Source organism: Mauremys reevesii, linkage group 4 (genome assembly GCF_016161935.1).
Source record: "Mauremys reevesii isolate NIE-2019 linkage group 4, ASM1616193v1, whole genome shotgun sequence".
Classification (NCBI taxonomy): Eukaryota; Metazoa; Chordata; order Testudines; family Geoemydidae; genus Mauremys; species Mauremys reevesii.
Window position 1 is genome coordinate 126,594,587 of NC_052626.1, and position 23,560 is coordinate 126,618,146.

The 23,560-nt window shown below is 44.5% G+C and overlaps 2 protein-coding genes across 27 annotated transcripts in view; one reads left to right on the forward strand and one right to left on the reverse strand.

Moving 5' to 3' along the window:
* KCTD20 (potassium channel tetramerization domain containing 20) overlaps positions 1-22,780 on the forward strand; it is a 73,001-nt gene extending 50,221 nt beyond the window's left edge. For 13 of the 22 annotated variants that reach the window (XM_039538863.1, XM_039538864.1, XM_039538862.1 and 10 more), the window contains 7 exons: positions 11,589-11,791; positions 13,272-13,548; positions 14,340-14,442; positions 14,881-15,001; positions 17,321-17,518; positions 19,377-19,487; positions 19,814-22,780. In XM_039538863.1, coding sequence (XP_039394797.1) covers positions 11,635-11,791; positions 13,272-13,548; positions 14,340-14,442; positions 14,881-15,001; positions 17,321-17,518; positions 19,377-19,487; positions 19,814-20,106 — 1,260 coding nt within the window. In that variant the 5' untranslated portion in view covers positions 11,589-11,634 and the 3' untranslated portion in view covers positions 20,107-22,780. The remainder of the gene's footprint in view (positions 1-11,588; positions 11,792-13,271; positions 13,549-14,339; positions 14,443-14,880; positions 15,002-17,320; positions 17,519-19,376; positions 19,488-19,813) is intronic. The other 9 variants (XM_039538875.1, XM_039538876.1, XM_039538882.1 and 6 more) reach the window with 1 other exon arrangement.
* The window catches only part of STK38 (serine/threonine kinase 38), a 28,943-nt gene continuing 25,654 nt past the window's right edge, over positions 20,272-23,560 (reverse strand). For 4 of the 5 annotated variants that reach the window (XM_039538857.1, XM_039538855.1, XM_039538859.1 and 1 more), the window contains one exon: positions 20,768-21,171. The gene's annotated coding sequence lies outside the window, so the exon portion shown is untranslated. Of the gene's footprint in view, positions 20,404-20,767; positions 21,172-23,560 lie in introns of those variants that run through there. The other variant, XM_039538856.1, reaches the window with a different exon arrangement.

The following is a 23,560-nucleotide window of genomic DNA, read 5'->3' on the forward strand; positions in this document are numbered from 1 at the left end:
TCCCCTCTAATGGAGCTGTGTGTGTGTGTAAATTTTTTTTTTAAGATCATATTATGATTTTATTCTGTACAACGATCTGGAATTATTTCCCTATAACTGCAGGCTCAGAAGACAAAGTTAATGAACTCAGCTGACAAGCAATTTTTATCTCCCTCTCAAGGAAGATATGAGCATATATTATGGTTGTGATGTGCTCATTTTTTGACTAACAATTTTGTGAAAATGAGTGCAGAGATTGGGCTGCTGACAGGTTGCCAAGATGGCCTTTTAAATAGCAAAATTTAGGTCCCCCTGTTTTAATTCCACGTTCATGGTTTTTCATCACACTTTTCTGAATCCTATCATTCTCCAAGAAAAATCTGTTTCTGCAGTACAGCCAAATAATCCGTATCAAAAAGGCATTGTTGGGCTAGCAGTTTATTGAAGCACAGATCAGCACAACTGGGGGCAGGGCTGATGTGGGTGGTGACCTATTCACCACTGTCAAATGGGGGAGGAACGTGTAACCTCAGGCCGCACCGCACCACACCTCTCTGTAACCCACTGAAATCAGAGGTAGGGCACTTACAATCAGCCAGCAGGGCTTGTTCCCCCATTCTTGGCCCTCTCTGGAGTGGTTCATAAACTTCACCATTCCTCACTGAGACTCCTCGCCATTCATGAGGTTCTGCTATACACAGTGGAATTGTCTACTTTGTCCTGCTGTCAGACCCTGGGTTTGGAGTTCCATTTTATCCTCTCCTTCCAAGCCAGGTCTTTCTCAGGCCTGTTGTTTTGTCGCTTGAGGATATATTCCTTCTTGTTCTCTTGCCTCTCTCTCTCATGAGTTACAGAAATCATTTATCTGCCACATCCCCTCACTCTTAAGTGATGCTAAATGTTATCACCCTCTTCCCTTTGGTCCCAATTGTGCTATATATAGGCATAGCCTTGTGCTGAAGCCACACTGACCCCTGGAGACCTCAGGGAAGAATTTCTTGCCATAGTTCTCCAACACACAGGGGGAGCACTATACACCAAATCTCCACCCACCTCTCACTGTGTAGTCAGTCAGCTGTGCTCACCACTGCTTCACGGACTGCAGTTGTGCCTGGCTGCTGAGCAGAGGACCAAGGGGTACGGGCTTTCCCCAGTGTCACATCAGAAACCAGTGTTTACTGTTTCCTCCCTAGGTATAGATACAAAATACACAAAAGTGGCTCCAGTACCAATTCTTGCAACATGCTATTCCTTCTATATTTTTTTCTCATTCATCTTAACCTCTTGTGCAATCTCCCTTTTACTCTCCAAACTAGGAATTGTAAAGGCATAGCCAAATGTGCAGCTTCCTTTCATTTTGGCATTTTCTCAGGATGTGTCTTAGGAAATTACAGCAAGGATAAACCTTTAGAAAGACGTGCAATTAGAGTACACATATATTCCTGTTCTAAATTGTTATGTAGCATAGAATTAGGTCAGGCACACCCATTCTAAGTGTGTATTTCCTGCTTAACTCATGTTTCTCAGCCTACTTCCATATGGAAATTTCTTTGCGAATTTAAAGGGACATTGTCACCTTAAAACTAAGATTTTGTTTTATTCACCTTGGTTACACTTTAAATTATTAAGGTTAGAAGAATTTTAAATATAAGATTGTTTGTTTCTTTTTGCCTCTAGCATCTTGAATGGCGAATTAAACTAGTCACTTTTGCTGTTTTTAGTCAGGTTTACTTTTCCTGCTGTCATGCAAAAAGCACAGTGCCAGGGCGGGGTTGCCAACATCCGCAAACATGATGCAAATATCCATGGATATAAAGCAGATATCTTCAGATTTGCCGGGCTCTAAATACAGATGAACTTTTGTTGCTGGATATTTATTTTTGTGAACGTACTTTAACGATTTTCCATTGCCACATTCTCTGTTTACAATTATTTTTTATTTTGCTCTGTAATAGGTGGCCCAGTCAACCCCTCTAATATCTGTGTGAGGAGACTGTGTGCTGTGGGGGGTGATCCCTAATATCACTGAGAGCAGGGAAGAATAGTGTAGTAGAGGCAGCTAGCCACCTTTTCTCCTCCCTCCCCCCCTCCCAAATGCACAACAGGGAAGATCCAAATGGAGGGTGTGACGGGTTCGGTCACAGAGACCCCCTTGGGACTGTCAGCTGACGTGCTGGAATTACCTCTGAGCCCATTTTCCCTGCCAGCTTGGGACTCCAGAACCCTGTCTTGTTGAGCCAGACACGCTACCCTGCTGCAACACAGACCCAGGTCTGGTCCACGCCCCCAAAGCTGCAGACTTTAACCAAAAACTGCTCAGCAGGTCACCTATCTCCAGCACCCAGACACCCAGCTTCCAATGGGATCCAAACCCCAAATAAATCTGTTTTACTCTGTATAAAGCTTATACAGGGTAAACTCATAAATTGTTTGCCCTCTATATCAGTGATAGAGAGATTTGCACAGCTGTTTGCTCCCCCAGGTATTAATCACTTACTCTGGGTTCAAAAATGATTTTATTAAGAACAAAAAGTAGGATTTAAGTGGTTTCAGGTAATAACAGAACAAAGTAAGTCATCAAGCAAAATAAAGCAAAAAAATTGCCTAATACATTAAAAAACTGTTTACAGGTAAAATCTCACCCACAGAGATGTTCCAATAAGCTTCTTTCACAGACTAGACTTCTTCCTAGTCTGGGCCCAATCCTTTCCCCTGGTACAGTCCTTGTTAGTTCCAGCAGACATCTTAGGTGGAAACTAGGGCTGTTCTCATGACTGGCAGCCCACTTTGTTCTGTTCCACCCCCTTTTATAGCTTTGGCACAAGGTGGGAATCTTTTGTCCCCACCCCTCCTTCTGAATGGAAAAGTACCAGATTTAAGATGGTTTCCAGTATCATGTGACATGGCCACATGTCACTGTAAGACCTTATTCTTCATTACCCATGGCTGGCCCACACCTCCACAGGAAGGCTTGCAGGTAAATAAATTATCTACTACCAAATGTCCTAGTCAATGGGAGCCATCAAGATTCTAAACCATCATTAATGGCCCACACTTTATGTAGTTACACTAGGACCTCAGAGTTGTACTTCATACTTCTAGCTTCAGATACAAGAATGATACATGCATACAAATAGGCTGAACACACTCAGTAGATAATAAGTTTCGTAATGATACGAGAGACCTTTTGCATAAAGTATATTTCAGTTTCATCATATTCACACTTATAAGCATATTTCCATAAAACATTATGGAGTGCAGCGTCACAGAGGGTTCTATCTTATTGAGAATCATGTGGAACAAGCATCAGTCTGATTGTTATTTAATTCTGCAGAGTGTTTTGCAGGCTGTCTGAAAGATGCTGTACCAAATGAAGCTGTGTCAGTTTTCACTTTAAAATGTAAAAACTGTACTTCCTTATTCCCTGCCAGACTGCTTTTGTAGCTTCTTACAACCACATTCCTCAGTGAATCACGACAGATAACCCTGCACCTTCCAGTTTTGTAACCAACGCAGTTTTTCTCTCAATCGCTTGACTATTGAGAAATGTTTTAATTTTCTAAGTTATTTTAAAATGGAGATTTCCTTTTGCAGGAAATGGGCAAATGTCCCAAGGCAAGTGTATCAGCCCTGTAAATCTCCCCTTGCAGGATACTCAGTAGGCTGCTGCGTTTGGGCCCCACTACACAGGACCTATGTGCTCTTAAACTTCCCTTGATCTGAGTAGGCTCCAGCACTGTCTTTGACCGCTGACACACTTCCTGGGAACAGACTCTGTTACCCCTTCCCAGAAGTAGAACCTCATGGTTCAGCAGCCCGAGGCCCCCAGGAGCAGTGCTGACCTGTTTTCTCCCTCTCCGCAAAGAAACCCCAGTGGTTTAAGCACACTCTTTCCCAGAGCTCCAGCCTTGCGGGCCCTCTGGTTTACAGTTTATCTCTTCAGTAACACATGATAATTGAAGCACATAATGCACAGGCTTTGTAAAGGTTTCTAATGTAATTACTGTTTACTTTGGATGGCACGAGATACACAGATCTAGACAAAATCATAAACCACTTATATGCCCTTCCCTGCCTCAGTTTCCTCACCACTCTTGCGCATTCTTTGGGATTTGGACAGAGTCCAGGACCCCACTCCTGTATATAGCTTCTAGAAATAATAGAGTGAGTTTGTCTACTGCAGCCAGCTTCTTTATTTCTCAGCTGATACCTCAATCAAAAACGGTCCCCTCTGCTCTGAAAACATGCCCCTCTGTACCTCTCTCTTGCCCCACATTTCCTTTAGTCTTTTTTAGCCCCTGCTCTATCACCTCTGTCCCTTTGTCTCCTGTTTGGGGATTTTCCATTCTGCACTCCCTGCAGATAATCCTGATCAAAGTGGTTTTCCAGCCCTGACACCCTTCTTTGCATATTGTTTGGCCAGAGCCTAATGGTTAAGTTTAACAAATTTTCTTTTTTCTGAAGCTTCTTCCAAACAGGATGGCTGACACCAGGGACCTCACCAGCCCGTGACTAACTCTCTGTGCATTGAGACATTCACTGATACAACAATTTCATATAACTAAACAGATTTCATAACATGCTCATAGGCAGGTTCCCCAAATTGTCACACCAAGTAAAATCAAATACTAGGTACCAGACCTGAGTTTTAATTTTGGCTCTGGCACTAACTCCCTTGCAAGGTCACAGCCTAGATGTTAAAAAACTTGTTTTGGGTGCTGAACTTGAGACATGATGGGCCTGATTTTTAGAGGTGCTCAGTACCCAAAAGTCCAGTTGAAGGCAGTGGGAGCTTAGGGCCCTCAACACCTCTGAAAATCAGGCCCAAGCTGTTTCAGGTTGGACACTCAGAATCCATGGCCACTTTTGGAAAAGTCCTTGTCTTCCCTGTGCCTCTGTTTTCTATAATTAAAACACGTTCTGACAGTACCTCACATGCATGTTCAAAGGATTAATTAGTTAATGTTTGTAAAGAGCTTTGAAGATGAAAAGTGCTAATTATTATGTACAGTATATATGCTTGTTCCTGCCATGGCAAGGATTAAGGTAATGTACCTTTACCCCAGTCAGGACATTTAATGAACTGGGAGGACTTCAATATAGCCTTGTTATATGGGCTTAAGAACCATCCATGTGTGGTCATGGTGTAAAATGCTGACTTGATAACACCCATTTTGTTAATCCACCAAAACTGGGGTTCAGTCACATCTATAAGGCACAGACTCTTGTTGGGGGAGGAGCAGAGCCATGCTGCCGCAGTGGAAACACAACTGGCATTATTCACATTTTGCCAGATTTTCAGAAGGGCCAAGCACTCACAATTTCAGTTGAAATCAATGGGGAACACCAACCACGTTGCCCCTAAGAACTCGCGGGATTGATAGTGGTGTGCACCTGCTGCTACATCTTGAGGGCCGTTGGTCTGGTACCTTTCACCAGCACTAAATTCACTTACTTGTGTGGGAGGAAGAGGAGGAGAAATGAGGTGTCTGAAAGCCAACTTCTTATAAAAAGCACATTCAGCAGGATAACTAGAAAGTAAAAAAGCTATCAGAGTCATATTAAATTTATTGCAGCTTATAGGTGTCGGGTACATCTAGCTTTCCATAACACTGGTTTATAAGAAATTATGAGAAAGGATTGGGTCATTTCAATGCAGGCTCCTACAGAGTGATGGAGATCATGGAATCTCTGACGTATACGTGTATTTAATCTGGAGCAAAACTGACGGCAAGATTTGTTGGTTGACTGATGACAAAAATTCAGTTGAGATTTGATCACAGCAGCTATTTGATAGTTAAATAATTATGATCAATAGGTACCAGTATTTCCTTGTCACCTATCATTGCTTAAATGTAGCGTATTTGGAAGGCTTGATGTAGATTTATAGAGTGTGAGGTCTTGTCTACACTAGAAATGTTTTGCTGTGGTATAGCTATACCGGCAAACCCTCCTAGTGTAAACACATCTTATATCAGCAAAAAAGTGGTTCTGCTGTCACAGCTCACACCGATTCCCCAAGAGACGTACGCTATGCTGGCAAAGTCATTTTTATGCCAGTCTGTGTGTGTCTACAGTCGGGCTTATACTGCCATAGGTATGCTGGTGTAAAAAACCAAACAAACTGCACTCCTAACCAGCTGCTATGCCAGTATAGGTTTTACATGTGGAACAGGCCTAAAAAATATCTGATAAAGCTTTGTTAATTTCATTGATTTATTTTTAAACATATGCTATAGATTTGTATCAAAACGAGTTACAAGAATTGCTGTGAATTTTTATGTAGTTTGAAATTAAATGAAAGTCAGTTTTGCAATGGCGTTGGCAGGTTTATAGTGTGCTTTGCTGCACTTTGTGGAGGTACATATTCCGTCTTATTCCAGGCAGTAAGTTGCTAGAAACAGAGTTGTGTTCATTTAAATGTGTTCATTACTTGGAGATTAATTTTGTCGTGCAGCAGTATGAGTCTAGACAAATTCTAGTAATTGGTGATAGGAGTTCTGTATTGTGATCTGTTAAATTTCCTCAAACTAAAATGTCCTTGTGATGGGTTGGATCACAGAAACCCCTCTGGGAGCTGCCAACTGATGTGCCAAGACTACCTCTGCTCCTGTTTTCCCTGCCAGCTCACAACTCCAGCACCCTGTCTTGCTAAGCCAGACACTCCCGTCTGCTCCAACAAAGGCCCAGGGTCTGAATTACTTGCCCCAAAGCTGCAGGTTTACCTGAAAACAGCTCACAGAAGTGTGCTTGCCTTTAGCATTCAGATGCCCAACTCCCAATGGGGTCTAAACCCAAATAAATCCGTTTTACCCTGTATAAAGCTTATGCAGGGTAAACTCATAAATTGTTCGGCCTCTATAACACTGATAGAGAGAGATGCACAGTTCTTTGCTCCCCCAGGTATTAATACATACTCTGGGTTAATTAATAAGTAAAAAGTGTTTTTATTAAATACAGAAAGTAGGGTTTAAGTGGTTCCAAGTAGTAACAGACAGAAGAAAGTAAGTCACCAAGCAAAATAAAATAAAATGCGCAAATCTATGTCTAATCAAACTTAATGCAGATAAGATCCTCACCAGTTCCAGAATGCTCCCTTTTACAGACTAATCTCCTTTTAGCCTGGGTCCAGCAATCACTCACACCCCTTTGTTTCAGTTTCTTCCAAGTATCCTGTGGGGGTGGAAGCTGAAGACCACATGGAGGGGTCTTCCAAGGGTTTAAATAGACTTTCTCTTCTGCCTAGACACCCTTCCCTCCCCCTGTGTAGAATCCAGTCACAAAATGGAGATTCGGAATCACATGGGCAAGTCACATGCCCATGCATGACTCAGGACTTGCAGCTAGCAGCCATTACCCACATGCTACCTTGAACATCCTCAGGTAGACTTCTTATGTGGATTGGAGTTTTATAAGCTCTTTTGTCTGTAAGTGCTTCCTGACTGAGCACTTAACTTGCACATTCCTTTCCCAAGAAGTGACCAAATGTTCTAACTAAGGCTACTTAGAAATCAAGCAAGTATACAGCCAATGTTCATAACAGTCATAACTTTGAATACAAAAATGATACATGCATACAAATAGGATTAATACATTCAGTAAATCATAACCTTTATGGAGATATGTTACATGACATATATAGCATAAAACACATTCTAAGCTTATTTCCATAAAACACATTCTAAGCATATTTCCATAAAGCCTTATGGGAGGTACCGTCACAGTCCTTACTGGGTCTCTCACGTTGCTATGTGTCCATTGGAGTCAGTCGTACCTATCTAAAATAGAATTGCTATTCAGAAGAAGGTGCTGTGGTTGCCAAAGAGCTATTTTTTCTCATGAATACTACATGAAGCACAAGCAGCGTCTTTTCTAAAAATATGCAGAAATAAATATGTTGCTAAATTAGTGTTTACATTTAGAAAAAATAATTAGTTCCTGCTTTTGTTAATTTCTAATTAGGAATGAAACACTTCCATTGAGCTGCGCTAATGACAGCCCTGAAACCCTTATTTCAGTTCCGCTGTACTGCTCATTAAGACCATCCCTCTTGGTGCATTATGACTGAAAAGCTCCCTTGCTGTTATTTATTAGTAGCTTGTTGTTTCATTATCTAATATATTTTATTCACTAATTCTGTAGCTTGGTACATGTTATATCCTGTTTTACAGAACACTCTTGAAAACATTAGACTCTAATTGAGACAAAAGCAATACAACTAAATCATGGTTGAAGCTCAGGAAGTGGTAGACACCTCATTAGTGAAATCAGCGTAGGAAAGTTTTTGAAAAAATAAGAGGGATTTGAAGGATCAAAGGGAGGGGAAAGTTGTCTTGTATCAGGCATAGCATGAAAGAAAGTGTCAAATTGAGAATGAGAGAAAGAGGCAAAGGGGAGCAGTTGGGAGAGAGAATACAGTGGGATTGGGTGAAATGCTCACAGATATATGGGTAGAGCTTTAAAGATCATGACAAACAAAGTGAACCTAATATGGAATGAGAAGAAACCAATGACTAGATACAAGGAGTAGGGGTGATGGGCTCAGAATGGTAAAAGTGGAAGAGGGTGGTTTTGCGTGTACACGGGAGGGGGGTTGCATTAGTTAAAGCAGGGGCTGATGAAGGCCCAGATGAGGGTTTGGCAAACATGGGACCGCTCGGTAATAATGCAGGAACACCAGTGATGAGCTGCCAAAATCATAACAACCAGTTCCCTCCTCACCCCAGGAGGGATCATGCCCCCCCACTCAGGGACCCCCTGCCCCATCCACCCCCCTTCCCTGTACCCTGACAGCCCCTGGAACCCTTGCCCCTGACTGCCTCCCACCACCCCCATCCAACCCCTGATCCTTTCTGACTGCCCCACAAGGACCCTTGCCCCTATTCAATCCCCCTGGTCCCTACCCTCTGACCCCCCCATCCCCTATCCACTCCCCCCCATCCCCAAACTCCCCTGCCCTCTCTCCAACACCCCCTCCCTGCCCCCTCCGTGCTGCCTGGACATGGCTGGCAGTGCTACAGTCCAGCCGCAGCTGGAGCCCGGGGATGCGGGCCGGCGGCCGGGAGAGCGCGGGCCGGCCAGGGCGCCGCGGCCGGAGCCCGAGCCCGAGCCGGGCAGCCGGGGAGGGACGCGGGGCCGGCCAGGGCGCCTCGGCCGGAGCCCGAGCCCGAACCCGGCAGCCTGGGAGGGACGCGGGGCCGGCCAGGGCACCGCGGCCGGAGCCTGAGCCCGAACCTGGCAGCCGGGGAGGGACGCGGGGCCGGCCAGGGTACCGCGGCCGGAGCCCGAGCCCGGCAGCCGGGGAGGGACGCGGGGCCGGGCAGGGCGCCGGAGCCCGAGCCGGGCAGCCGGGGAGGGACGCGGGGCCGGGCAGGGCGCCGGAGCCCGAGCCGGGCAGCCGGGGAGGGACGCGGGGCCGGGCAGGGCGCCGGAGCCCGAGCCGGGCAGCCGGGAGGGCGCGGGCAGGCGCGGAGCCCGAGCCGGGCAGCCGGGAGGGACGCGGGCCGGGCAGGGCGCCGGGCAGCCGGGCAGCCGGGAGGGACGCGGGCCGGGCAGGGCGCGGCGCCGGAGCCCGAGCCGGGCAGCCGGGGAGGGACGCGGGGCCGGGCAGGGCGCCGGAGCCCGAGCCGGGAAGGGACGCGGGGCTGGGCAGGGCGCCCGAGCCTGAGCCTGAGCCGGGCGGCCCGGGAGGGACGCGGGGCCGGGGAGGGACGCAGCCGGAGACCGGCCAGGGCGCACGGCCCTCCTCGTTCCCTCTACCCCTACCTGAGCTCCGTCCTCTTGGGCGTGAGCGGGAAGCCTGCATGCTTCTCAGCCCTCCCAGGCTTCCCGCGAAGAGCTGATTCGCGGGAAGCAGGGGGGGAGGAGAAGCAGGGCGGAGCATTCATGGGAGGAGGAGGAGACAGAGCTGAGGTAAGCTGCGGCCTGTTAAATTTAAATGCCCTTTTAGAACAAGTTGTCCCAGGCGGGACAACTGGTTCTAATAGGGCGTCTAAATTTAACAACCGGTTCGCATGAACCGGTGCGAACCGGCTGCAGCTCACCACTGAGGAACACTGTATGCGATACGATTATTGGGATAGTTACTGTCTGATTGTATTGGGTTAAATATTGGGAGGTTTAATATGCAGCAGCACTGGGTTAAATGAACAGGGTTGGGAAACCAATAGGAAGGCAACACAGTGGCTTGAGATAAGACGACATCTGGCAAACATTTCCGAGGGTTTAGGGGACAATGCCTGAGCTATTAACTGTGAAGATCGTACCTTCTGGGCTCCAGCCAGGTTACAAAGCTTGTTTTGCCATTGCTGGGAACCAACAGATGAAAAAGACTATAAACAGTTAAAAGGACTCTGTCCAGCAGTCAGTCAGTTGTTTGAGGGCTCTTTGGAGGACAGACTGATACACTAGGGGGGCTGTCTGAGGAAGTTAGGCCTTTTAGGTTCCCTTCAGGGGGGATGGTAACCCTATAGATAAGATAGACATGTATAGACCATTTGTTTTAAAAACCTATTTTTCTCTTGTGTTATGCTTTGTTTGTATAATTAAGGTTAAACAATACGTTGGTTTCAGAAGACACTCTGATTACGATTTATCACTGATCACAGACTCCCAAAGGGAAGAACTGCAGGTGTCAAACCCAGTTGGACCTGCTGGCTTAGCATGGTTGATAGCCTGGGCCACAGTACCCTGTGTAAAAGTGAGAATTGCATGACTCCACCCCAGGAGAGGAATGGCATGAGGCTGGTACCCGACGGGTGCACTCAGACCAGAGAGAGCACCAAGACACACTTAGCCCTGTGACTATGAGACAGGGTTTTAGTAGGAAGGATGGAGAGGAAAGGCTGGATTATTAAGATGTTTTAGATGAAGAAGCGACAGGTTTAGATATTGCATCTGAGGGTTGGAAGACCTCATGTGCAAGAAGGTTCAAGGGGAAAGCAGGGATAAGATGGCGCTGCACAAATATTGAGAGGAAAATGTGTGACGGGGGGCGAACCTATTCAACACTGAACAAAAATGTAATGGCACTAACTCTTCAGAGAGTCAAGCTACTGAAGGAACCTCTAGGGGATACTGTGCTCAGAGGAGGGAGGGTTTCTGGCTGCTAGGAGGGAGGGTTTGTTTGAGACTTGCCATTAGTGAATCCCCAATGGCCCTCCCTTTTCTCTCCTTGGAACCCCATTGTTGTCCCCGGTGGCTGCGGTCAGGTGCGCAGAAAGCTCTCTACCTTCTGGTGCTTGGCATGGATGGGATATGAAAAGACTGCGGAGGAGAGAGGGAGCAGGCGTGAGGTGGAAGTTGGGACCCTTGTTGAGGGTCAAAAAGGTTCATCTAAAAATGGCAAGTTTAGTTTAAATGTAGGACAAGCTTCCTGATAAGTGTAGTTCTACAACAGAACATCTGCTAGGGAAAGTCACTGAGACGTCGGTGAGCCATTCAAAATGAGATTAGATAAAACTCTCCACGGACTAGAGTAGGTCTGAAGTCAGTGGAAAAACACCCATTGACTTGAATGGGCTATGGATCCAGCCCTAGGTAGAGGGAGTTGAACTCGATGACCTGTGAGGTCTCTTCCAACCCTACTAGCCTGTGATCCTCTCTTATAGGACCTCTCTAAGGACCGGCAGTCAGTTTGCATTACAGAGGCCCAGCATGAATATTAACTGTGCCAGTGGGACTGACCAGTCAAGAAATCAAGAGTCCAATCACCCTGCAGAAAATATAACTTCTCCAATCCATGATCCAGAAGAAGATAGCCTGGCCCTAGACAGCCAACCCCCTAGCATTTCTGCAGTGCCCAGGAATGATGGTAAGGATGATGGACACATTTATTTTGTAAGAACATGTAACTAAGGGAGACATGGTTTCAAAGGTCCTTTGATTCCTGGGGAAGTGTTTCCCAGGATCCAGAAGGCAATTCAGGATACTGAAGGACACATTTTCAGCTGGGCCTTGAAATGGCCTGCACTTGTGAGTGTACAGAATTGAACGTGCACATACATGTGCCCTTACTTAGTTATTTGCACTTGCAAAATCTGTGTTAATCATGTCAGTATGAAGGTTCACAATGGGGTCTGGGATAGTTTTATCTTGGAAAGATGATCATGTCTCTTTCCCAAGCAGCTGGGAGGGAATCCACTGGACTCCACTGAAGCAGGCCCCAGTCTTTATCAGCCTATTCCTGGGCATATGTACTTGCCCACTACCTATATAATTCATATTAAAAGCTGTTTCTCAGTTAATATTTATCAAGTAATGGACATGATCCAGTGAGATGTTGTGTCCTCATCACCAAACTTGACTTCAGTTGGAATGGAGGGCACTCGGCATCTCACAAAATCAGGCCCATTCTTTACGTTTGTACCCCAATTATTTGTTACTAATGGTACATGACAGTTGGGCCCTATATATTTATACCCAAATGTCTGAGCTCTAATGATTTATTGCTTCAGTAAAACCCTTATTAAATGACGGGTGTGTCGCAGAAAGGAAACAACATATGTGTATTTAATAGCTCAGCTTAGAAGCAGCTCTCAGTTAAAACCAGACCTTTTCTATACCATTCTTAAAGAAGCCACCCTCGTTTCAAACCTGCCCTTGCAGGGCTGGGCCAGGGTCATGGAGGATTACTTGGAAGCAACAGTACGACGGCCCTTTTACACGCCACAAAATTATAACATTTATATCCAGTTTAAACCCCACATCCATTGAGAGGGCCCCTGGAATTGCAGAGTGGCAATTGTTTAGTTCACTGGACCTTTACCACACATACCACAGGGGAAGGTAATTAAATGAAACCAGCACAAGAGGCTGCCTTTATTATTGTGCATCCTATCTCAAGTGACATCTCCAAAGTATCCTCAAACATCCAGAAATAAGAGTGTGATTCTGCTCCATCTTCAGTCCTTTGAGCGGTTGCTTAAGACAGGTATCAGTGTATTTTCTCTCAGCCTCATTTTAATCTTCATGCTCCCATTTTATCCACTTAAACATCCACGTTAAGTGGAGTTCTCTAGAACTGTAGGGAAGTTTGCATCTGAATCTAGATCAGATGTCAGGCCCATGTGTAGCATGAAGATATAGTATGGTGTTACATAATATAACGTCCTGTAAAATGCTATTCCATATATTGACAGCCCTTTTCAACTCCGAGTGTTGATGTCAGTCAGCAGCTCTTCCTTCTTGCATAACCCAAAGCTTTTCTATTTAATTGTTGGGTTTTAATATTAACTGTGCTTATCCAGCAAATAGTGTTTCATTCTCACAATATTTGTTTGTGTTGGGTTTAGATACCGAATTCAGATACGCTTCTCGCCCAGCAACTCCCCAATTCAGTAACATGTCACCCACCCCTGAAGATACAACTGGCACTAATCACAAAGCTGGGAGTAAAAGACATCTAGACCATTTTACTGCTCAAGAACGAAATGGAAGCAGCGCCATGGGCTCTACCAGTAGTTCACAATCCTCCCAGGCCCCAGAGAAAGTGACTCTTGTTGTAGATGGCACTCGATTTGTGGTAAATCCGCAGATTTTCACTGCTCATCCTGACACCATGCTGGGAAGGTAGGTGATTTCAATAACTTTAAAGATGTTTAAAATGGGACAAACGCTTTCCAAAAGCGACTAGAACGTGAGATCTCAGCTCTCATAAGCTAAGCGGGATCAGACTGGTTCAGCACTTGGCTGGGAGACCTTGTAGATTTGAGTCAGCAAGAGGGAAATTGATGATTCGGTAGGTAGTGCTCCCCCCTCTGAGTCAGTACTGAATCAGCAGTGAGTATGGCATTAGGAGACACTCCAGTGGCTCACTGCAACCCCTACCTTTCTGCTATTTGTCATGTCTTTCACTTCTCCCCAGTCCTGCTGTGAGTAATTCAGAGGCTTAGTCCCCCAACTGTCCCAGGAGCCTCCTGGAGATCCTTTCCAAACCCGTATAACATATTTTATTATGCAGATAAGTGACCTGATCGTAAACTCACTAGCTTGATTACTACTAGCCAAAGTATATATACTCATTGCCACTTCACCATCCTTTTCCCCCCCTCAAGCTGGACCTCAGTGGGAGGGCCTTGGTAGCCAAGAAGCATTTATCTGACCCAAGGTTGAGTGCCAGCCTTCACAGAACCGTGACTGCTACTTCTGCCATACAGTGGAATGGTTCAGTTATGGACACAACTCTGCTCCAGCAGGGCCTGTTTGAGATCAAATCTCTTAAAGTCGCACTAAAATAAAGCATTGAATTTGGGCCTCCAACTGTAATAGAACTGTTTTGGATTGTTTTTGATGTCAGTGCACCATCTGGTCCACATTATGAATGTATTAAATATATTTGTATATGTGTTTTTATCTTTCAGAATGTTTGGAGCAGGTAGAGAATATAATTTCACTCGGCCAAATGAAAAGGGAGAATATGAAATTGCAGAAGGAATTAGCTCCACTGTATTTCACACAGTGCTGGTGAGGGCACATTTTTAGCTATGAAAACCGTTGTTCATCATGTCTGCAAAGCTGTGCTTCCTTCAAAGCAGCTGCATGCTCTTTCGAATTTACGTTCCAGAACTATTTTACGTTCGGATTATAAATCTTAATCTCTTCTTTCTTACGTGGCTCAATCTGCCATCGCGGAACTTGTGTTGCCACTTCTTTTCCCTCCCTTTGTACCATTTCAATTTCTGAGCTGTGCCCTCAGTCACCCTATTTCTGCATACATTAATTGCATGAATAATTCCTCTGTTGCATGGCAAAGCTGCTTTGTCTCTTTTTTTTGCTAGCTAACAAAGTTTTTCGTGACTGTCTGCCAGCAGAACGATAAACTAATTAACAACAATATTTCCAGGTTAACCTGAGATTTTTTTTAAAAAAGAAACATCATCTTCCTCCTTAATTTATTTACAGGATTATTACAAAACTGGAATCATTAACTGCCCTGATGGAATTTCTATCCCTGATCTCAGAGATACGTGCGATTACCTCTGTATCAACTTTGATTTCAACACAATCAAATGTCAAGACCTAAGTAAGTAAGGGGAGAAGAAATTAGCTAGAAGTTAGGGCTTGATCCTACAAGGTGCTGAGCACTTTGGCCCCAATCCAGCAAAGCATTTAATCGTGTGATTTACTTTAAGCAGTTTTGTTCCATTGACTCCAGTGGCACTACTCATGTGCTTAAAACTAAGCGTTTGCTTAAGTGCTTTGCTGGACCAGAGCCAGAGTGCTCCGCATCTTGCAAGATCCAAATTTTTGCTCTTCGCTTTGTGTGTGATTGCAAATAATTGCAAGAATTTAAATACTGGGGGGCTATTGCTGGAAATGATGCTGTGTTGAGGGAATATTTTTGTGACCCCGGTGTGGGCCTCAGTTTCCCTTATGCATTGCATCGTTAGTGGGAGGAGGACAGTTTGCTCTCAGAGCAGGCTGAGACATCGGTATGAGTGACGCCGAGCTGTCTGAGCCTGAATGAGTCATTCAAATGGACTGGCTGATACTGACCCCATATCTATGGTGAATCTGAGAAGACAATAGCAAATCCAATCACCAGGACATTGACCCCTACGCCACGACTACACGAGCAAGTGCCACTGTAAGGTCGCTCGCGTAGCCGCTCTAAGCCGACAGGAGAGAGCTCTATAAACTTTGAGCAACATAAATTTTGCTGGCATATGTAGCCATGACTCTAGCAACCAAGGGCTCAGGGGCAGATAGATTTCCCTACCTCCCAGCAGGGAAGCTGGGCAAACTTCCTCAGCTTGGGAACAAAGGACTGGGAAGATGGGAGGTGGGGGGTAAGAGTGGGCTGCTGGAAGGAGTCTGGGCTCTCGCCTGAGACATCACAAAGGAGGTCAAACTAAGGGCTTGTCTACAGCAGCGCTTTAGTGTAGACGCTACCTAGGCCGAGGGGTGGGGTTTTCTTATGGGCGTTGGTAAGCCACCTTCCCAGGAGGTGGTAGTTAGGTCAATGGAAGAATCCTTCTGTCGACCTCGCATTGTCTACACCGGGCGTTAGGTCGGCTTGTGCTGCTTCGGGGGGTGGATTTTTCACACCTCTCACCGATGTAGCTGGGTCAACCTAATGTTTAGTGTAGACCAGGCCTCAGAGCTTGAATAATGGGGTTCGCTACAGCTTGGCTGAGCTCTGGGCTAACCAGAATGGGCAATGCTTTAACCTTCAGCTCTCTGAGGTAACCTAAAAACTTCCTGTGCTGTGTTCCAATTAACTAACAAACCCGACTGTTGAGTGTCACTGCAAATGCTTGGTGAGATGCATTAATCCCTGAAGAGAGTACAAGTCTCTGCCAGGCATCTGTCTGTGCTGGGCTTGCTGTGAAACAGGAGTGCTGGTGCCCCAGAGGTTCAGTCTCAGGAGGCAGTTGAGATAGCATGACCTACCTTGTGCAGGAAGAGTGAGACCCCTCGGGGTCTGGCAGGCACACCGAAGGGCTTCCTCCTACAGACGGTTCGAAACCTGGGGTGCCTACCACTGAGCCTGTGGCTCTGCCACAGATGCATACATTTAAATTCATGATAATCTATTATTCATTCTCTATTATGATTTTACTATATTGATTGGGTCTGGGCTCTTTTTTTTTTTTTTAAATCATTCCTTGTAATGGCCCTAAAATTTAAATCAACTTTGTATTCTATTTTTGCTGTTGCCAGCATTGTGATCTGGGAAGTGGACTAGAGATACTGTTCGTATGAATGTATGTTTTTAAGGTGGTTGTCAAAGGTGTCCAGGGCCTTGGGATGGGTACTCGTTTATTGTAGATATAACTATCACTAAAGCATAGGGTTGGGATGTATGTTACGTAAAATGGTGAGATGGTGCCAGGGTTAAAGGGATTGAGATTTATGGGCTCTCCCAGTGACTGTGTGTGGACAAGCCATTGAGTCCACACTTGGGTGCCTAAATCTATCTACAAGTACATAAATACGTGGCCTGAGTGTAAACAACTGTCATTGACGTTAAGAGATCTGTGCATGCTCAGCACCTCTGAAGATCAGGCCACCTTTATTTAGGGGCCTAATTATAAATTTACAGTAGGAGCCTTGTTTTTGAACCATTTGGCCTTGATTTTTTTTTCCTACCCTCCGTTTCCCATCTGTAAAATGGGAACACCACTTTCCTTACTTGGAGGTTATGGGGCTTTATTCATTAATGTTTATAAAGTGCTTTGAGATCATCAGATTGAGTGCTACAGAGAGGCAAATGGTGTTGGTTTTAAAACCATCTTACAGAGTCATACCCCCAGAAATGTGTGTCCTAGTTCAGTTTGGTATAAAACACAGTGGCAGATCAGTAATGCTTACTTATTTGTACTGGATTTGTCTCCTTTAGGTGCTTTGTTGCACGAACTCTCTAATGATGGAGCTCACAAGCAGTTTGATAACTACCTGGAAGAGCTTATTCTGCCCATAATGGTGGGCAGCGCCAGGAAAGGAGAACGCGAATGCCACATTGTAGTGTTAACAGATGAAGACACAGTGGACTGGGACGAAGACCATCCACCTCCAATGGGAGAGGAATACTCACAAAGTAAGAACTGGGAATTGTTTTTTTAAAAAACCATTTGTTGAATGAGGTGACAGCTTCCAGTGACTGGCTTTCTCAGGAGCTCTATTTGATCCTGGGCAAGGACATTTCCTTCTATTGAAAAGGCGATAATGGCTTGATTTTCAGAGGTCCTGAGCACCTGTATCTCCCACTGGAGTTGTGTGTCTGATCAACACTTGGGAAGATCAGACCCTAGCTTTTACTTCAGAATGCTTGATTCACATCAACATCAGATTTAACACAATAAAATAACTGTGATTAAATTGTTAAATAACACATCAGATTTAACAAATTATTCTGTTGAGATTTCATTAGTGGGGGAACGGTTTACCACGGAGTGAGAGATTTCATCAAAAACGTGTAAAAATATTTATTTTAAAGCACAATTGTCTCATTAATATTGACCTGGCTAAGTATTTAGTGACGAGCCATATGGCAGATCTTGATTCCAACCTTTTGCTGTCAGCGTCTGTAGGAGTTCTGTGAACATATAGAAAGCAGTATACCCCAATGAAGATTGGTTGTTTGGCTCTGCCATTCGATTTCTGGCTTCAAACAGAGACTTTCATATTGGAGCAAACCTTAAATGTTCTCTTTTTTTTTTTTTTTATAGAAAATAGTATATTTCCTCTGCTTTTGTCAGTGGACCCAATCACATCTCTCTCCTTCACTTAAGATTCGTATTGATATTAATGAGAGCTTTGACTGCAGGATGCTTGCTCTCAAATATTGGCATTGGAATAAGTGTGTCCTTTCTTACTAGCTTGTCTTCTCCTTGTAGGTGCTAAGGGCCCTCCCACCTCCTAGGATCAGGCCTCTTCTGCTTAATCCTACAGAAAACAACCTTGTTTCTGTGACATTATAGCCTGATAGAAAGGAGCTGGCTGTGTGGTCTCAGCAGATGAGCTGTAATGTAGAAAAGGGAAATAATCTGTTTGATGATAATATTATAGTCAGCAATACTAAGGAAGGGTAATTATAGGGTAAATGGATTTAAGTTTAAAGGAAGCTATTGTGTATCTGACCATTTTCCCTAGTGTGGGGACAAAATCCCTCTTTAGTAACGGAAGTTGCATCATCCTTGCTTGAGATAACATTTTAATCAAACAAAGGCACAAAACATTCATATTTCCCATTTGCAGTTTCCTGGATAGAGCAGACAGACAAGATTTGTTCTGTTTACCAACATTAAAAACTGGCAAATGATCAGTGATATCCAACACCCTATAGTTACAGGGAGAGAGCAGCCCCCAACCACCCACGTTTGAAGATGTGATGGATGGTTGTTATTGCTTGAGACGCACTGCTGCACCCTGATGCAAGAAGATGCTACTTACATAAAAGTCTTGGGGACAGATTCATTAGAGAAGATGCAATATTCATTGGGTTTGCAAAATGAATGTAACAAACAATAAGAGGGTAGAACTAGTGAAAAGATAAGACAACACAAACCTCGCACACATTAACTTGCATCCTTTTCTTAATTTGCATTTCCTGTAAAAACTCCTGTACCTTCCCCCCCAAAGAGTGAGTTGTATTCATTTTACCCAGCCACTGAATGGTAACTTGCACCAAGCTACATGAATTTACCACTTAACTGTTTCCAGATCCATTTTTACCCACCCTGTATCTTGTATCACCACCCACGTCACAAAGGAATTTGGACCCTTCTGTTGCCTGATGATAGGTATTTAAAAGTAGTTCTGAAACCCCAAGGCTGACTTTTCCAACACCCACAAGAGAGATCACAAGATAACTATCCCAGCCCCTACCAATTACGCCAAATGCTAGATGGAGATGCATGTCTTGTAGTGACTAATGAATCACTTTGTTTCTCAAGTTCTTTACAGTTCCAAGCTGTACAGATTCTTCAAGTACATCGAGAATCGTGATGTTGCAAAAACTGTCTTAAAGGAGCGTGGGCTGAAAAATATTCGAATTGGCATTGAAGGTACATTTTATTTCCTAAACAACAGAAACCTTAAATAAAAAGGGAGAACAATTGGTTTGGACACCAATACCACTACTGCCAGTTTAAATACACGGTCTCTGGGGGAGCTGGCAGAATCTGAAGCTCTATACTATAGTCCTAGTTCATTTGTACAGGGTCTAAATGTGGAATGAGAGCACTTTTCCACCTAGTTCTCGAGGTGTTGTCCTAGCTCTACTCAGTATTCTTGCCGGGCCATAACTTGTTCTTTAGGGTTCCTTTTGTTTGAGCAGTGCTGTGATGCATGCAAGGGGTGGATTGAAACTGACAGGCTGATTGTGCTTCAGGTTATCCCACATGTAAAGAGAAGGTCAAGAGGAGACCCGGAGGCCGGTCAGAAGTTATATACAACTATGTGCAACGGCCGTTCATCCAGATGTCTTGGGAAAAGGAAGAAGGAAAGAGCCGTCACGTCGACTTCCAGTGTGTTAGAAGCAAATCTCTAACAAACCTGGTGGCAGTAGGCGAGGATGTTTCAGAAGACCAGGAACTTCTGATGCATCATCCGCCCCAGGTAGATGAACTCGATAGGTTAAATGCACCATTCTCACAAATGGCTCCTAACGATCTGCCGGATTAGTACAGACTAAGGGGTCTGCGGCTTCCCAGTAGCTCTCCTGTGTTGGGAAATTTCTCAGCATCGTTTCATCCCAGGACATGGGACACACTCTCTTGCAAGGTGTGTTATCCTTGTAGTCTCTCTTATTATAGTGGAATATTTCAAGCATGTTAATGAGCTCTGGTCCCTACATCTAACGGTGCAATTGCAAGGACAATTGAGAAGGAAGGGATGGAAGCTCTTTGAAGTCAGAGGCTTTGAGATTTCCCCAGGTGCCTGTGCCCACGTGGATTGGTGGTGGTTGAGCTTTACCTAAACCTGTGAAAGAACAGAAGTGTTTAAAAAAAAAAAAAAAAACCTGTTCAGCATGAGAAGGGTAATGCTATGAATATTAGCATCGAAAGAATTCTATTGTAGACGCTTGCCTTTGTTTTAACGATAATCACTCAGTTACAAAGGGACCAACCAGCACTGCAAGACAGATTCCACTTTTCCATTCATGCGCAGATTGGACACTGTTGTGTCAGTAAAACGCCAGGGGTGAAGGAATCTGTTTGCACCACCAGTAGGCTTTGCATCCAGCACGTATACTACTGTAGTCTAGAAAGGTGGAGATGCTTTAACAAGTAGCATTTGGCTGTTCACAGGCCAATGCTCATTTTCAGTTCTGTGCAAGTCAGAATCACCTCTTTTTATTAAGGACATGGTTGTGCTGTTGAGCTTAACCAGAGTAGACGGTGGTGTGGAATGAAAACAAATCTAGATAATATTTTGCCAAATAAAGCAGTCTGACTTAGCCTGTGAAATGTGTGAAGCTCCTTTAGTAATGGCTCTGTAGCTGAAGAACCACCGTTTCTTGCTGCACATGCATGATAAGCCAGAGTCTTTCAGCACAGCCATGCAAACTGAATTTACCTTGGCAGAACCTGTAGGTAGTTTTGTCTTCCTCTTTTACAATTGCTGCAGCTATTTGTTGAAAATTCCCATTGGCTTCAATGGGGGCACCCCACACACATCCAATTGCAGAATTTGGGCTGCTGTGCAGATTAAGGCAAACTCCTTCCTTCCAGTTTGTAACTGATTTGCCTGTTTGACAGAATAGAGTTACCCAAAAGACTGGGGCGGAATTTTAGCAGCATTTTGTATATACACAGTAAGAACAGCTTTGTAAGGAAGTAAATCTACAGCTGAGAGAAAATGTTTCCTGCTTTGTTTTGGGAGGTGGTATGTGTGCTAAGGGCCCAGTTCAGACTGGATACAGGAACATATGAGCCATGACCGTGTTCAAACATGGTTGCAGCCAGTCCAGTCTGAAGTCCTAATTTTTTTTTAAAGGGGTGCAAATGTTCAGTTCTCCCCCTCCAAATAACTACACCTGCAGTTAATTGTGGTTGAAACTCATACCTCTTACACATCTGCCTGCCTACAAAAACAGAGCCCAGTTTCTTAAAATCAGCCCCTAAAATACTAAACTAAGCAGCCACTTTCAGCATTGCTTCTTTCCTCTTCTCCCCCCACCCCCAAACCACTATTGGGTGAAAGCAAAGCATTTTTCCAAGCATATTTTCCTTCCGTCTGTTTGCAGATTGTAAACTAGGCTCTCTTGCTGCTAAAGGTACAGTTCATTTTTTTCCTCGCTATACTTAACTTGATAATATTAAGCACAAATTGTCTTATGCATTTACAAATGCTGCTTTAGTTTAAAAAGAGAAATACTTGCTGATGTGTATCTAGTTCCCATTTGTATCTGTGCTTGCCTATCTCAGAGCCCAGGTTCCCATATTTGCAGTGGCTCTTTCTTGGCCTCGAACAGCAACTAGATTTCCTCTCCTTGCAAGTGCCTAAGAGAAGGAGATTTTCAAAACTGCCTACTGAAAGTCACTAGGCTGTGTGCTCCTAAATCCCTTTAGGTGCTTTTGAAAAGCTCCTCCTAACTCTTTAGGGCAGGACAGAAAAAAAAAGTGTCCTTAACCATTTGCTGGCAGGTCAATAGACATTTTATGCAATCGCTTTCTACTGTTAGTTTTAATTTTTTTCTGTTAAATGCTGGAAGACTTACATGGCATGTGAAAAAAATCTGCCTGCTGGAAGGCCCAATTGAGCCCTTTCCTCAGGTTGGAGGGAGGTGCTCACATGAGACGATTTCATTTGGAGTATCACCAGTGAGATTCCAGGGCTTGCAGTTTGGCCTTACGGGTTGTCTACTTCTGCACCACCTTCAGTTTTAAGTAAATTAGATATACTGGATAGTTGGTCTGGAATTTGAGTTCACATTTCTGTACACACACAGTGCCCTCAACTCCCCTTGTCCACATTGGAGTATCAGGGGCTGAGCACTGGGCACCTGAACACCTTTCACAGGGTCAGACCCTTTCAGATTCAGGGGGTGCTGAGGGCACTCAGCACTTCATGTGTTAGGGGTATGGAATACAGCTAATTAAGAAAGGGTTTACATAAACTAGTCTGTTCACCCACAATTGTGTCATTTACCAGATCCGGTTTTGGAGCGTTCTAAAGCAAATTCCACTGGAACATAGTTTTAAACTAAGTAAATGGTGACATTGAATGTCATCGAGCGTTCAGGTACAAGATCAACTTGTTTCTTATGTTTTATATTTGGTTCAATGTTACTCATGGTGTTTACAGGATCCTGCAGTTGTGAGGTTTCTTTTCTGTAATAAAGTGTTATAATTTACATGCAGTCTCTGTTTTCTCTAATAAGCAGAAAGGGAATGTTGAATGACCGAGCTGGCCATCAAGCCTGCAGCTTTCCCGAGTCCCTTGAGCTGCTTTCTACTGACAGTTCTGTTCCTTTCGCTCCTCAAGATCCCACTCACCCTTTATACAACCCTGAAGAGACCCCTCATTTTCCTCTGCTTTACCCTCAGAGCCCACTGTTGTCCTAGCCAAGGAAGATTGAATGCACTTCTGGAGCCTGTCAGTGGAAGGCCTTAGCCCAGGGATAGGCAACTGGTGACACGTGAGCTGATTTTCAGTGGCACTCACACTTCCTGGGTCCTGGCCACCGGTCCAGGGGGCTCTGCATTTTAATTTAATTTTAAATGAAGCTTCTTAAACATTTTAAAAACCTTATTTACTTTTTATAAGTCTATATTTATAACTATTGGATGTAAAGAGACCTTCTAAAAAATGTTAAAATGTATTACTGGCACATGAAACCTTAAATTAGAGTGAAGACTCGGCACACCACTTCTGAAAGGTTGCCAACCCTGTCTTAGCCTGTGTGGGTAACAAGAGGGGACCTTCCTTTGCTCCAAGGGCTAAGCTGCCCTTGCACTTCTCAAGAGCTGGGACCCAGGAACTGAACTTTGTCTGCCATGCAGCACTTACCCTTAGCAGCCAACCATTACTGTTAGCTCACATCTGTTTAAAGAGTGTCGCAGAGTTTGAGAGTCTTTTCAAAGAAAGGCCAGGGCTGTCACTGACCAGTGATGAAATCTCATCCTTCCCTGGC